Source organism: Patagioenas fasciata, chromosome 2 (assembly GCF_037038585.1).
Source record: "Patagioenas fasciata isolate bPatFas1 chromosome 2, bPatFas1.hap1, whole genome shotgun sequence".
Lineage (NCBI taxonomy): Eukaryota > Metazoa > Chordata > Aves > Columbiformes > Columbidae > Patagioenas > Patagioenas fasciata.
Window position 1 is genome coordinate 89,300,022 of NC_092521.1, and position 16,467 is coordinate 89,316,488.

The 16,467-nt window shown below is 36.2% G+C and overlaps 1 protein-coding gene across 2 annotated transcripts in view; it reads left to right on the top strand.

Moving 5' to 3' along the window:
* GMDS (GDP-mannose 4,6-dehydratase) overlaps positions 1-16,467 on the top strand; it is a 423,438-nt gene that overhangs the window by 76,355 nt on the left and 330,616 nt on the right. For both annotated transcript variants that reach the window (XM_065831967.2, XM_065831968.2), the window contains exon 4: positions 269-378. In XM_065831967.2, the coding sequence (XP_065688039.1) occupies positions 269-378 (110 nt within the window). The remainder of the gene's footprint in view (positions 1-268; positions 379-16,467) is intronic.

Sequence of the window (16,467 nt, forward strand, 5' to 3'; positions counted from 1 at the left end):
ATCAGGTTATTGATAAGAGAATCAGAAATTCTCCTGCAGGGAAATATATTTTGTGCTTAAAGCAAGGTGGGGAGAGGTGGGGAGGAAGAAAAGAAAAACAACAAAACCCAACAACAACACACAAGCAAAACCTTGTTCAACCAGTGATGTCTTAACTTTTTCCAATAAATATTAACTTAGATTTTAAGCTTGGAATAGGATTCGGACCAGGAATGCCACATTGTTCTGGAACTAAAATATATTAACTCTGTGTTCTTCAACTCTGAAGACATGAAGCTGCACTATGGTGATCTCACGGACAGCACCTGCCTGGTGAAGATCATTAATGAAGTCAAACCCACTGAGATATACAACCTGGGAGCACAGAGCCATGTCAAGGTGAGTAGCTTCTAGCACAGAGAATTGTGAATGTGCATTGGTGGTGGTCTTCTGCTTGGATTGTTTCAGACTGCAGCAGTTATAGCTGTTTTAAGAACTGCTAATTTTGACAGGTAAACACCGCCTTAAATCAAGATAGTTGTATTTGCTGTGGTGCAGAATTACTGCATGAGTCTTGCTACTGAATATTTACTCAGATGTCAGAATAATGAGGTTAAATTGTCATTATCAACAGAACTTGCTGGTTTAGAAATCTGCTTTTTCTACCATGTGAAACAACTTTTGCTGCACTTTGCTGCTGATCAGTCCTATTGGCAGAGTTATACAGTGTTGTTGAGCCAAATGGTGCTTAAACCCACATTACCCTGTTTGCATTATAACCAGTATACGTATTTAAGAGCATCACTTCCAGAAAGGCTTCACCTATACCAGTTTTCATGCAGGTGATATTCTTTGAAGGATTGACTTAAAAATAGAGAAAACAGCTTTGCTACTACCTACAGTATTGTAACATTTCTGGAGTTTTTGGTTGGAAAAATCGTTGTAGAAACTGAAACAAAAAGGACTTGTTGAAGATGAGTAGCTTCACCCTGGCAAGTACTGCTGCATCATAAGCAAAGAATATAGATAGCAGAGCAAATAACTTTAATTCATGTTTTACATTTTTTATGTTATATTGCTCTACAATGGAAAAGCTTGTTTTGCTAACAGGTGAGCTCTATTTGCTTGTAAAAACTTCATTCATACTTCATTTTGTGATTATAAACTGAAACTGATGGCCAAGTAGCAAATTGTCATTGAAAGAAATTGTTTGTCAGCCGTATGCTTTGCCCTTTTTTTGTAGAATGTGAAAGTATTCTTAAGTGGTAATATTCTTTGGGCTCTCTTGAAGAGAGAACGGAAGGAGCATTTAAGTCTCGTGAAAGTCAGCCTTTCTGCAAAAAGCAATGTGTTGCTCCCATCAACCCTTAAGCCTTAGCAAGAGGAAATAATGTAGAAAGACTGCAGTTATTGCCAAGAAAACCAGCAGAATATAGAGATGAAAGGAGAATAATCTTTCCTTTAAATTGGTTTTGTGATTGAATTATCCAGTTTGCTCTGTGCTAACCGTGGGGCTGGTTGGGTTTATTAGCTCAGGTACAGCAGTATAGGAACAAGGCTACATGAGTCCAAGGGCAGCTTAAGTGATGGTGTGCAGAGTGAAACCTGAGCCAGCAAACCTTGCTGAGTATTTACAGTCCACAGTTAGATATTCTAGCATTGCATTTGTTGGACTAGTGCCTTGGATAACAATCTCCAGTGAAATTACTTGTGTCCCTTGGGTGGTGTTAGCATGGTACTAACAGAGTAGTCCCAAACTATCCCCTTGTGGCTGCTGTAGCTGCCAACAGCTCAAGTTACAGTGCTGGGAAGGTGTGAAAGGGGACAATGGTGATGCTGCTATAGGATCTTACATGACGCTGCCATGGGCTCTGGGAAAGCTCAAGTATCTTGCTGCATGAACATTTTGAGCCAATTCAGATCTGGACCCAAGTCTTGGCCTTTGGATATCTAATGTGTTGCAGCACAATTAGGAGACATCAAAATGGCTCTTAAATGCCAGGCTGAATGCAGCAGGCCAATATTTAGGCAATGTTAAGAAATCCTACTAGAAGTCTAGATGGACTTCTGCTTATTATGCTTCCTAGCATCTCCAGTAATACTTCTGTTGTTGTAGTTGAGGAGAGAACTTAGGCACCCCAAGTCTGTTGACTGAGGTGTTCGGGGGACTTGACTGCAGGATTTATAGGACTTAAAAGCTGTCCAACAGTGCTTGCCATTTTAAAACAGTTCCCAGTGTTAGAAGAGGGAGTAGAACTAGGCCACCTGTTAGGGGTGAATGTCTTTACCAGACACCTGAACAACTCTTACCATTAAACTCTAGTTATATAAACTTACTGGTTTTGCCTGTGTGCCTCATGTTTGGGGAAGGAGGGAGAAAGACTTCTAATCTTAGCTTGCTTCACATTCTGGTGACTTTGAACAAGTTACATCTTTGGTATTTTTTGGTGGTGTTTGTATTGGCTTGTGTTTGTGCAGAAGAAAGTTTTCTATCACTCTTGCTTCCAGTTAGTTTATGTGAGCTGTGCTGAAATGAAGGAAAATAAAATAATAGGAAGTTGGTCTGGTTTCCTGTAGGAAACCAATGGAGATGAAATTGGTTCTTGGAATGAACCCACAGTAGTCTGGGAAATACTGTCAGAGAAGACGTTTTTCTGAATCATAAATAGTGAGGGCTATGACTCATAAAGTAGGTCACTGAGAGGCTGATCTGATCTTGTACATGGGAGAAAGTGAGAGAAGACTGAAACTTGCTCCTTATTAAAAACAGTACACTTAACAGAATTATATCATCGGTAGGAACAAATTATCCAGTGTGCGTTCCTGTCTGTTTTGGTGAGAAATGGGGATTAGCTTTCAGCACTGTAGCTTCTCCATTGAATGTTCAGAAAATAGTAGCACATTCACTTCATAGTTACTAAGTAAACAGTTTAGCCTCATGTTTTCTAACCAGTCTTTAAACGACCTGCTTTGGCTTTTGATGCTTTAGGAATCTGATGTGATGACCATGATTTGTTTTTGTTTAATTAGGTTTCATGGGAGTGATTATTTACAATATATTGATTCTAAATAGTAATAATCTATTGTGTACAGGTAGCATGCAGATGGATTAATCTGAATTATGTTAACCATAGCTATATACTTATATCCCTCTGTCTGTTGGATGTCTTGAAAATCAGTTATCCAAATAGTAAGTTGACCAAAATTCTATAAATGTCTCTTCTTTCACAGTGTTTCAGCAGATGCGCACACAAAGATATGAACCTGGAACTATTTTTTTTCTGAAGTGATCTCATCAGTATTTGATGGTGCTGTAAGATTTTTTGTTGTTGTTGTTTGAGTTGTATTGAACTGAGTTGAATTTTTTTTTTTTAGATTTCTGAAGCAAAAAGGCAGTGTAACCTTAGTAAACTTGCTTACAGCACTTGAAACTTCTGTTGCGCTAAGCAGTTAAATGTAGGACTGAAAAAATGGCTCCAGTTTTATGGCTATTGTCGTGTTATTAAATGGCCAAGTCAAATTTGGCCATGGTGCAGATAGCCACAGTTGCTCAGTTTACTACTTTAAATTGTATTGGGTAGTAGAAGGTTATTTTGTCTACTTACTATTGGCATTTGTTGTCAGAAATTTTATAGCAAATGTGTTTTATGAGATACAAAAATAATGGGTTGACTTTTCTGTGTTCCTTTCATATGTAACATGGATGTATTATTGTACAGTAAGATCTTACTTGCATGTAACTACATTTTAAAAAGCCAGTAAATGCTTGCTATCTTTTTTCACCTTGCCAGATGTGTACAGGTTTGGTGTGTGATGGGGGTTTTTGTTTGTTTATTTGGGTTTGTTTGTTTGTTCTTTAGTTTAGGGGATATTAAGGTTCTATTTAGTTTCAGTTCCTTGCAGACATATGGGTACTTGGAGTCATGCAAGAATTCATTTTAAGAAGCAAGCACTACACTCTTAGCTGAAAGGTGAAATGTAAAAATCAGCATATAAACCCTCACCTGAGTAAGGATCTCTTTACACTTGTCTATTGAATTCAGCTTTATCTCTAGATCCTCCCTTTTACCTTCTTTTTGTGCTCTCCAACGAGAAGGCCTCAGTCTTGCAAGGCCTTTAGTCTCCTCTTTCCCCATGCTGGCAAAATTAAATAACTTACTCATTTCTGATTATTCTGTGTCTTTATCTGTATCAAATACTTACTCCTAATGGTTGTGAACCAAACATGTGGTGAACTACTAATTGATTTCAACCACATGCCTGTTGATGTGATTGTGTTTTCATGCTGCATGGAGGGTGAAGTGGCAGCAGGGACGATTTAAAAAAAAAAAAAAAAAAGATAGTGACAGGGTCTTCAGAGCCCAGAGAAAAAAATTACAACTTATTTAAAAACCTGTGCTCACCTGTATCTCTGCTGCACCCTGAAGTAGTTATAGCTTGCATACTGGGTGGTGAGAAAGTGGTATTGTTGTGGGGAGGGGAAACTTGAAAAAGTTTACATCGTATAATTTTATAGAGCCACAGAATGGCTGAAGGTTGGAAGGGACCTCTGGAGACTGTCTAGTTCAACCCCCTTACTCAAAGTAGAGTCAGGTAGAGCAGGTTGCAAAGGACCATGTCCAGTCAAGTTTTGAGTAGGATGGAAACTCCACAAACTCTCTGAGCACCCTTTTCCCTCACCTGTGCAGTTCCATCACTATCGCAGTAAAAAGCGAACACCCACCACCACTAAACTTTTGTATTTTTAACTGCCATTTCCTGTATTTCAATTTGTGCCCATTGTCTCACCTCCTATCACTCAATACCACTAAGAGTCTGTCTCAATCACCTTTACTCTTCCAGCCACCCGTCAGCTATTTTTATACACATCAGTCAGATCCCCCTCTGAGTGTTCTTTCAGGCTAAGCAAATCCAGCTCTCTAAGCCTCTCCTCATATGAGAGATGTTCCAGTCTTTCAGCTCTTTGTGGCCCTTTGAGTATAGGATTGGTTCCCTTGACCTTCTGGTGACACATTATAATGCAGCTAAAGATGATCTTGGCTTTCTTAGCTGGCTCATGGTTAACTTGGTGTCTAACAGGACACCCAGGCCTTTTTCTGCCAAGGCTCCTTCCCAGCTCATCAGCCCCCAGCATGTCTTGGTGTATGGGGTCATTCATTTGGAGCTCTATGATTTCATACTTCTATTTGTTGAACTTGTACCTGTGGTTACTGTGGGGGGAGATGGTGCTGTGCAACTTAAAGGTGAGGAAGGCAGTGTTTGGGACATGGGCATGCAAGCTGGTATCCTTCTGTTTAGGACATGAGTGAATCAAATAACTAAAAGTATCTATTGCTGACTTTCTCCTGTTACAGGGGCAGTGCCCTTCCCTCATCCCATTTCTATCCATGCAGTTAGTATAGCAGAAAGTCTTCTATGAGAAAGTCTGTGTAGGCAAGAGTAGTGTCAGTATGAGGTGGTCTCATATGAAGAAAATGCTTCCAGTGCATGTATCCAGTAAGTACTTGACTATGAGGAAAGTCAAGGCACAAGCTTAAATAACTTGTCTCAGAAGTAAGTCAGAACTGAGAACTGAAATCTCCTGATAGTTGAGTTCCAGGTTCCTTTCAAGGTCCATCATCATGGTATTCAATAACCAGGTTGGGATGCACCCTCCTTACAGAACAGCTCTCTCTCAGGATCCTTACCTTGAAAAACTTTAATTTGGTTTGGCTTATCTTTGACCACCTCAATAACATTGAAGTAAATAGCTTCTAGTGATTGTTGCCATTGCCTGTTGGGTAGATTAGTTCTGAAAATAGTTATTTTGTGCTGGAGACATGTTTTGGTGTTGTAGTTCATGTGTTAGACAGGAAGGTTCCCCACTAGTTTGTAGAGCGGATTTTTTTACCACACATAAATACCAATCAGTAATCTTAATGATGCTACTTATATGCTTTTGTGCTAGCTGCGTACTTACCCATTTTGGTTCTGATCCTGCCATGCTTCCTCATGGCAAAAATAGTTTTTTCTTAATTTGATACAATCTTGCTTATATGAAACTGCAGGCTAAATAATTCAAGGAATTAATTAAGAAGTTTTCCCACTGTTTCATTAGTGACAACGCTTAGAATTGTGCATTAGAGCTTGCATAATATATATTATGTACTGTACCTTGTGGTTCTTGTAATTCCATATGCATTGTGGTGCTGTTATATTATGGCACAGGTTTTAAGCTTGTTATGAATGGAACAAAACCTCACAACTGAGAAAATTAATGGATTTTTTTGTGTGTGTGTTTAAAACAAGCAGTTTGACTGTTCAGTGTAAGAAGATCTAGTTTAATTAATTGTAAAGAATATTAGCAGCACTGTTGTAGAGATGTAGTAAGACGTATTCACAGGCAAAAATAAGCCTAACAGACCTTAATTTTATGGAGTTAAAGAATTTTATAATTATGTTTTATAGAATATTTTATTGTCTCAAGATTATATCAAACTACTTCTAATTTAGCATGCATGGTAGTTCCTTTTATTACCCAAAAAGTGATTTTTCCATAACTGATTTGTGCTAGAGTAAGACTATAAATATAGAACCTACTGCTCCGAGGTACCTCTGGTTAGTGTGGAATCCCTGCATGGGCCTGTGGTACCATTTACTGTGGTGTGCTTGGGTACCTGTCTGTCTCCTGTCATCAGTTTACTGGTGGTGGAAGCTTGTAACACCAGCCTCATGAACATACTTTCAGTAGAAAACTGTCATGCAATCCAGCAAATTATGTATTTACTCAGTGTTTTACACAATGGGGTCTTGGTCCTTAGTGCCCAGGGCAATTAGGGTCTCTGTTGTAATTACAAAGGAGTAAAAAATTAACTGGGCTACTTTCTGTCCTTCAGAATGCTTTACTGCTTTTGCTCATGCTGTTATCATCCAGAGTATGATCCTGTAAGGTACTGAACAGTCTTAATGTAACTTGGCAGACCCTTTAGCTGCTTTAACTTCAGACTTTTGGAGTTGCTCGGATGCTTTCCTGGGTTTTGTGCAGGATGCTGTGTCCTTGTGGGATGGAGTGCACCAGAGGGCAGAATAAGCCTCTCAAGTATTTCTTTCAAATGCTTGTATGTGTTGTTCTGCTGTGTGTGGCTTAAACTCTTTAAGTAAACTACCGAAAGCCCAATTGCTTAAAAGGAATTAGTGAATTATTCTTGGCATTATTCTGGGCATTTTTTTTTTTAACATAATTAAACAGTTTTTGTGTGTGGCTTAGAAAGAAAGGTAATTCCAGTAATAGCTAGCAATTGGAATTTCATATGTCTCTTCACTTGGTCCACTAAATATTTATGGCAACTTTACACGATCTATGTAATTGCAGCTTGTATTGTCAGACTAAATAGATTTAAAACCAAGTGTTACTAAGGAAGTGCAACTATTAATTTTATTAAGCAGATTAACTTTAATAGCTAAATATATGTACTATGGCTGCCATGTTATGAATACATAAAAAGAACAATGCAATAATGCACTCAGCGGTACAAGTATGTATTAGCAAATACAGGCTTTAACAAATTGCTGCCCAAACCAAGTACTATTTATGTCAATACCAATGAGAAAATGAAAGTATTATGTTTATGGGTGTGTTCTAACAGCAAAGAAGATCTCTCATGACTTCTGCTGCAGGCTGGTATTGCCTCTGTGCCCTCCTATTCCACCTGTCTCAATTTCTTTTTACCTGCTGCCTCCCTCTCTCAACAAAGCCTCTTCTTTTCTCCATACCCTTATTCTGAAGTAGGGTATTTTTTCTCCCTCTGTAGAAAAATACGCAAGAGTTTGTATGCTTTTTGGTATTTATAGTTTGTGTGAAAGACTTGCTATATATTTGCTTTTTTAAATATTTCCTTTTGTTGTTGTTTTTTGTTTGTGGTTTTGTTTGGTTTTGTCATGGATCATTTTCAGGGTAAATGCTGAAGCACATTTCTACTACTATTTTACATTAAGCATAGCAACAGAGTTAAAAAAAAAAAAAAAAAATGAAGTATTTGAGTACTTAATCGGGGATGTGAAAAGGACCAGACTGAGCCCTGAAATAGGACTTTTCCATATGGCTTGGTAATTAAAGAGCAGAATGTACACTGTTGTGAATCTGTAACAGAAGATTATAGATTCCTTTTTGAGTTTTTTGCAGCTTTGGTGGGTGTCTCGTGCATGATGTTTTACAAATGCAAGTTAGGGTCTTTTCTTAGCTGCTGTTCCTGTGTTGTCTGGTTGCATACAGAGCAGGCTGAATGCTGTGATGAATGAAGTGGTGTTTATCTTTGTGACCCTGATGACGGATAAAGTACCACCTCCTTCATCTCATGCTTTGTGTGTGGTTTCTGCTTTAAGGCTCTGTAATTTGACTTCCTAACTGACTTCTGAATCTTAGGTCTGGTGTAGTGAAGAGGGACGGCTGGTGAATCTGTGTTTGTTGAGTGCCATGGCCCCAGTTAGGTCTGGATAGCTGCTGAAATCAAGCCCTCAATGAGCTCTACTACATAATTAAATTACAAATTTTTATATACCTGCTTTAAAGAAAAATTTAGAACTGGCCTCTTGTTTGAGGTTATAAATGAAAGAAAGTTGTTAAATTGGAGTCCCATTTAAGAGGAGAGAGTAGTTTGTCATGTATTTTCTTTTTATTTTCAACAACCAAATCTCTGCTGTAATTGTAGCTATACATACTATAGGTATATATGTGTAGCTATACATAAGTGTAGCTATATATAAGCTACATATAGTGTAGCTATATATAAGTGAAAATGTAATTACTGAAGTGATTTCTGCCTCTGAGTGTGAATGGGGAGGAATAATCAAAAACTTCTACGATAGTGTGGCTTTCTTTTTTTTCCTAACAGCTGCTGCAGGGGAAGAGAAAGCTGGGGGAAAGGGAAGGCAAAACCAGTTGTGGCATTCACGGTGTTGTGTTTTTTCTGTCAAATAGATGGCAGCAGAGTGTTGTACACAATGGAGCAGCTCCATCCTGTAGTGGGAATGAGTGGGGAATGACACTTCAAGCTGACTTGTATCAGCTGCAGCCTTGAACAACTTGTTGTTCGGCATAAAATAGGAAAGAAAGCTACTATTGATAATGTGGGCGCATAGAGGATGAAGAAGGGTATGAGATGCTGTAAAGTACTGAATTTCTGGAATAGTCCCAGGTGGCAAAACTTAATCTTCTAAGGTATGTCATCCACTCATGCAACATGATTGAAATCAGCTAACATAATATGCATGTCAAAATAAAGAGACAGAAAGAAAAAGAAAGTATTCACAAGTTTCAACTGAAAGTGATATACAGCTGCCTTGGGGTACTGTAGGAGTCGGCCAGATTGTCTATTTTTCAGTTAAGTGAGTTAGAGAAAGGAAATGTCAGTCTTCAGTCAGGCAAGCATTCTTTGGTAAGGTTTGCTCAAATGTCAACGTTTTTAGAAAAAGACCTGCAGTCTGTTCTGCTCTTATCCCCAGGTTTAGATTTGCTATTAAAGTGAGTCAAGCTGCAAATCTGTCTCTAGAAGTGTTTGATTAATAAAAGTAGCACAGCATTTGACTTAGTATTTATTAAGTACAAAATTAATGACTGCAAAATAGCTTCAGTCATCTAGGCATTAACATATTTTGTTGTATGCTCATCTGCATCTAAAATTTTGTAGTAGGACTATCCCAAAATAAAAGGTAGAATTGAAGGCTTTGATGTCCATGATTGCTCAAGCCCTGGGATTTTAAGATATCACAGTAGGAGGATATAAAAGAAGTTAAGAAATTATTATGGAGTGACTAGAGTAGTCTAGAAATTATGTCAAGGCAGAAAAAGTCAATACGGGGTGCTGTCTTAAAGTTACAAAACATTCCGATTACAGCTCTGAATGCAACCAACCTGGCTGAACATTAGCTTTCCTGTTTATATTTCTGATGGACCTCATTAGGGTTTTACTTTCCATAAAGAAATGTTTTTTAACCCAGTTGCCCAAAGAATTGTTACAACAGTGTGGTGATACCTGGCAGGTTTCTATTTTGATAACAATTTGTTTCTCAAATAATGTTTCTTTCTCTCAAATTTGATATTTTAGTAATATTTTAGTTATTGACCCTGTTCAGCAGGCTAGTAAGAAAACCAAACCGCTATGTAACTTTTTTCTTACAGGTTTAAGTAAAAGTGTATTTGATTCACTTTGAAGTGTTGCAACTGGTGCTAGCTGCTACAATTTACTGAGCTCAGAGAGTAATGCAGGTCTGTGGGAGTGTAGGTATTTTTCAGCAGCAGTTATCTTACACTATAGAAAGTGCTAATATAATAGCTCTGAGTTCTGAAGCTTTTTCGTTGTGGTTAAATTGCTGTTCATGTTGCTGGATGAGTGGTTCTACACGTGTTTTGGTATGTTTTTTATTATTTTTTAGTGTCTTAAAATAAAAGTGACAATCTTAAGAAAAATATTGATATAACAATTATATGCAATTTTTGCTGTTTGAACACTGGTAAGATATTGCTGTTAAGTGAAGGAAATGCCTGTGATTTGTTGGATGAGTAATAATATGAAGCTATCTTAATCCATTTTTTATGTTGCTAAGTATTAAATTCATTTGCTATATCATGTTTTAAGATTTTTCTTGTGCCTCTGAAGATGCTTCCAGGGAATTAAATTATTGGAAGAAATAACATGGTTGTGTTTTTATATTTTTAGAAACCATTTACTAAGTTGCTGTTTGAAACACTAGAAATGGAATCTATGAAAAAAAAAATCTCTGAATACACAGTAATACATGCATTGCATTAATTATTGCGATAATTAAGTTGGCAGAACAAATGCTAACTTTAAAATAAGCAGTTCCGAAACTCTCTCTGTAATTCTTCTTGAGGCCAAGTGCTACAGACTCCTATTTAAGCCAAACCTCACCGAAATAAATATTTGCAAGGGGGTTGGTGGGAAGGGATAGTTGTTGTTGTCTCTTGCTTCTTTTTCATTGAGGTAAGGATGTTAGCTTGAATGACATCATTTAATTTTCTCAGTTTTGAAATGGTGTATTTGCATAACAAAGCAGTATTTTTTTCCCCCTTTAGGATTATTAGGACTGTTGGGTTGTATGTGTGTGTGCATGTTTCTAGTCTTCTTGCTGAGTAATGCTAGATTTGTTCTTTGTTCTGTGTAAGTTTGGCTTTGTGGTTTATGCAGCTTTAAAAATGTATGTGTATCCTCTTGACTTCCCTCATCTGTGGAAGAAATGCACTGTGCTTCTTAAAGTTACTTGGTATGTTTTACAGGCATGCAAAACAAGAGAAAATATTTTCTACCATAAAAATGGTTTTGCTTATTTTCTTAGAGTGTAAAACAGTATAGAGATAACTTAAAGCACACAAAACATTTCCGCCAAAGAACTGTTACAGTGAGACGTGCACAATTAAGCTCACAGAACCTATGATTTAGAATGGCTGTGTGGTCAGGAGTGAGAGAACACATTTGTATCAGCAGGGATTAATTCCACTGTTAAAATAGTCCGTGGACACAAGTTTCTATTTTTCCCTGAACACTTAGAAATTGAAGGTGAAACAATTTGAGTTGCAGAACTGTAATGAGTTTTGGTTTGGTTTGGTTTGGTCTTTTTGCTACTGTTTAGCAAGTATAAAAAAACATTTGTGGATGTTAGGAATAGACATAGTTGTTCAATTTAGCTGTGTTGAAGAAGGTCTTGGTTAGATATAAGTTGTCATTTTGGGATGTTTAGAATCACTTGATGTTGTGTTCATTTTTCTGTTTATAACAGTGGTCTTGAGGTAATGTGTATAAAATATTGCGTCTTAACCTAGTATCTCCTGTGAATGAGATGAGTGTTTACTTTGTAAACAATGTACATCTGTTATTTATTGATATTCTATCTGAATTAGTAATCAGATCGGTTTAAATAGTGTTACCAAAGTTCAATCTTGTTGTGATGCTGCTGTACTATATTTTAGCAGGCAGAAAACAGTTGTTCAGGAAATTTCTCCGTTCTCTTCAGAGATGATGAAGAGCTGTAACTTAGAGAGAGAACATCTCTATCGATGTTTGTGTCTCAACATGCAACTGGTTTTGCAGAGAAGTTAGGTATGTTTTACATAAGAGCAGATTGTTGGTTTTTTTCTCCGCTCTCCCCCCCCCCCCCTTTTTTTTTTTTTTAATTCAGTACAGTCTGTCATTGCATGAGGAACTCCTCAACTTCTATTTCTTTTTTTCATTGCTCTTTTTTGGAGCAGAGCTGTATCAAACATCTTTGGCAATAGGCTCAAACCCCCAAAGTGTAGTTACAGCAACAGGAGGATCAGACTGCTGGTTTACCTTCCTATACAGCTATTCATACTAGCTTTCAATTGCCTTATTTTTTCATTAAGTATTTACTGATTATATTGGCTTGCATAATCACATTGTGAATGCCTGAACTGCATTTTTCCTGTAACTATGTAATGCTGAGAAATACCATTTTAATTTTAGCCAGACATTATTGCATAATGTTGCTTCACAGTGATGCAATTTCACTGGCATAGCATCAGAACAAAGGATACAGCATCACACAAGGATGTAAAAACAAATTAAAGGATGCTAGAAGTTTGAAGCGTTACTTTTAATATGCTTAATGTTCTTGAATTTTTTTAACATTTGTGTGCATGTTTGTGTAACAAGCTGTGAGTTCTGTGGAGCTTTCTTAATTTTATATTGGTGTAATATTTTTCCTTTGACTTATTTCTAAAACTGCACTGTGGCAAAGAACATCCTCCAGAAATGATGTATTTTAATTACAAGGCATATGCAACCTATGTATTTAGTTAGCTGGGCAGTAAAATTAAATTGCAAAGCTCTAAAAAATGCTCCTGAAAACATTGTATATATTCAGCACACCTAAGTCTATGGGACTAGTAAAAGATTCAGTTAGTTTACTAAAACTACGTTATCTAAAATGCCAATTCCACTGAAAAAATAGAGACTAAAAATTGTGTTGAGTAAAGGATAATGTAAGATGCAAATTATTTATGATACTGATCTATTCTATACTGTAAACACTTTCATGTATAAACTTCATAGAAACAGTCCTTCCACATTTTATCTGAAATAAAATGGCATATAATTCTTCCTGCAGATTTCAAAACGTATGACTTAGTTGAAACAACATGGTATGTAAATAGCTGATAAATGAGAATTCTTTTCAATCGTGCTACATAAGAAATTCTGTAAAATCTTTCAGGTTTTTCTTTTCACATACTTGATTTTCCTGAAGCTGGTTGCAATAATTTTAATGAAAGAAAATGGGACTGATTGACTTGTCATGAAGCCTAATCTGAATGCCACTCAGGTTGCTGGAAGGGATTCTCTACAGAGCTTGGGAGTACTTAAGGCTCACAGGTTTTTGTAAGTGTTCTGTGTCTAATACTTAATCTTTGTTCATATATCAGCATTTTGAGGTGTTGTGCGTTTTTTCTCTTGTCACATTTAGATGTATCAGAGTATCATTACTGAATGTTGCAAATTCCAGTGAGTGATTGCATTTAATAGTGTTACTTTGTTACTGGGTTATTTTTATTAAATAGCTTACAGTGATGAGAAATATGTATTAGAAAGTTGGACTGTAAACGTGGGATGCTAGCTAAGATTTAAAAGAATGCCATACAAGTCAGACCAAAACTTTGAGTAGTTTTTGGAGAATTGCGTACTGTTAACCTTGTTTAAATTGTATAAGTAGTTTATTACTTGTAATTTGTTACCTTACATTTGTGGTTAAGGTACTGAACTAGAATTCCTCTATAAATATTAGTGTAGGGTATTCTTTATTTATACTAAGTAAATCAAAGCAAATGACTTGAACTTTCTCTCGAGTGCTTCAACTTAAAATAAATAATTGGAAATCTGATGATTAGCATCAAGTCATATTGAAGTCAAAATTTCACAATAATGACATGCAGCTGATCAATAGGAGTAATTTATGATAGTGTCAGTGTAGATTTAGTAATCTAAGAACAGTAATATTGTTGCAATTTAATGGTTGAAAAATACATGTAACACTATCTAGCATGAAAACCTGTTCTCATTCACAGGGCAATTTTTCCATTGATTCTGTGGTTTCCTTAATAAAGCTGAAATATTTTTAATCCAAGAATGGTTTGCTTTAAAGCAAAACAAAAGAGTAAGGGAGCGGGGAAGCAAAATACAGTTTAATATAGTGAGACCCATGGACAAAACAGAATTGCCTGCGATATATTATCCTTTCTGTCAGCAAGTATAGATTAAAGTTGACTTTGCTTCTGTAAGCAAATGTTAACATTTTTACAGGAGGAGTATCTTTCTTAATGACATGTTACATACGCATATTTACTGTTAGATGTTAACATGTTCACGAACTGCACTGTTAACAAAGTGAAACGTGGCTTTCTAATACTGTAAATAATTTGAAGATTTGAAGGTCACAAGAAAAATATATTGAACACATAATTATGTTTCAAGGCAAGGAAGCAATCGAACCTTAATTAAACGTAGCTTAAATTTTAATTTATGGTTGGATTTTTTTAAGTAGACAGGCACTTTTGGTTTTATGTGGGGTGTGGAAGGATGAACATTTTGTCTTTAATATTTGAAGAAGAATTCTTTCCATAATGTAATTAAATTTTGTTATGAGTAAAAACTTCACAAGTAATTTTTAAACTTTTTGAAGTGGCTTTCATTCACTATGCTGACAAGCTTGTAAAGATCCTAAGGTGCACATGGGTGTGTGGAAACCTGGCCGTCACTAGACCTTTGCTTAGCTGCCATTGGATTTATTTGTGTATTGATCTCCATCTGTTATATTGAATATACTTTCAAATACCTCCAGAACTGAGACAGCTACTTTAGCTATCTTCTAGGTGGGCTCTTCTGTGGTTATAAAGTCTCTTCTGGATGACAGTATCATACTGTAATGTTAGAACATAATTTAAATGAAGCAGTTAAGTGGAAATATATCTTTGTTTCACTCCTACTCATACACTGTTAGAGACCCCACTTCAGACTAAGCTTTCTAATGTGTTTTCCTCTTGGCTTTAATTGGACTGCTGTTTGCCTAACCTTTGTGGTGTCTGTAGATTCTTGATCTTTATGAATTAGTGTGTTTTTTTTTTCCTTAGCTTTCAGTCTATATAAAGCAACCTGTACAACCTGATTAGACTTGCTTAAAATCAGACACTGTATGCTTGCAAAATAAAATCTGCTCATTTAAGATGTCATTTTTGTCAGTATGTTATAAAATTGTAGTTTAAAATGTTTGCTCTTAATGCAAGTGGATGCATCTTAAAAATGAAGCACAGATGTGCTTATTTGTAAGCATAACCTATGAATAAGGAGAAACTTAAGTGTATAAATTCTTTTTTTTTTTTTTTTCCCTAACAGTCTGTAGTGGCCTGCCCACACTTTGTTTCCTTTACTGAAATGGTTATTAGTACATATATTACTGTATTTGCCCATTCTGTCATGTAACACTTAGAACTAGTTTTAAAAAACTGTACTTTGGAAATTGTGATTGAAAATTAGAGGGCAATGGGAAGATAGTTACTTTGTCAATGACTGTGATTTAAAGCATCTTTGTAAAATGATAGTTTCCACAGGGTTCTAATTACTGTATTTCTTAACATAGAAGCATATTGTAATTATTTTTAAAATACTGTGTTTAAAGTGAGAAATTGCTTGCCTGACAGGCAATGAAATCTGGAGGCTGTACTGTCTGCACTGTTTTTTTTAACTATTTATGAGATGTATTTTATCTCCTAACTTTCGTGTTCTTTTCCCTGGTTTGTTTCTTTATAGCACTACATGGGAAACTTATACAAAAGACATATGAAATGATGGAGATAAGATAGCAGAAAAGAGTGCTCTGTTAAACATTTATTAAATTTTTATTCTTAGATACCACATTTTATGCATGTTGAATTGCATTGTTATAACAGTTAGTTGCATTGTGTGGCACAGATGCATTACCTGGAGTGTCATCAAAGCTATTTTCCATATATTAATAATGCTAAAGATTTCAAGTATTTGTCATGTCATGTGCTAGATGTAGTGATAATGGTATAAGTGTAGCAGGTTGAATGTTCCATTACTTATCAAAAGTTATGAAATTAAAGTATAAAAGCCAGACTGAATAAATTAGTCTGTTTCATCTTTTTTTCCTTTTCTGTCACTTTTTGATTTAAGGTTTCTTTTTTTTTCCAATCTTTCTTTTTTTTTTTTTTTTCGAAGGGCTGGTAAGCATTGGGAGTATGTGAAAATATTACACAATATTACTACTGTGGAACTGATTAAAAAGGTTTTGACTAGAACCATCTGCTCCCATCTCCTAATCTTCAAGTTGCTTTTGAAAAATAGGCCAAACCTTATCCCAGGGGGGGCTAGTGGATACAACTATCTGCAAGAATAATAAGATGTAAAAACACAAAATATACAGATACTGAAAGCTCGGTAATCTGTAGCAGCCTACTATTGCTTC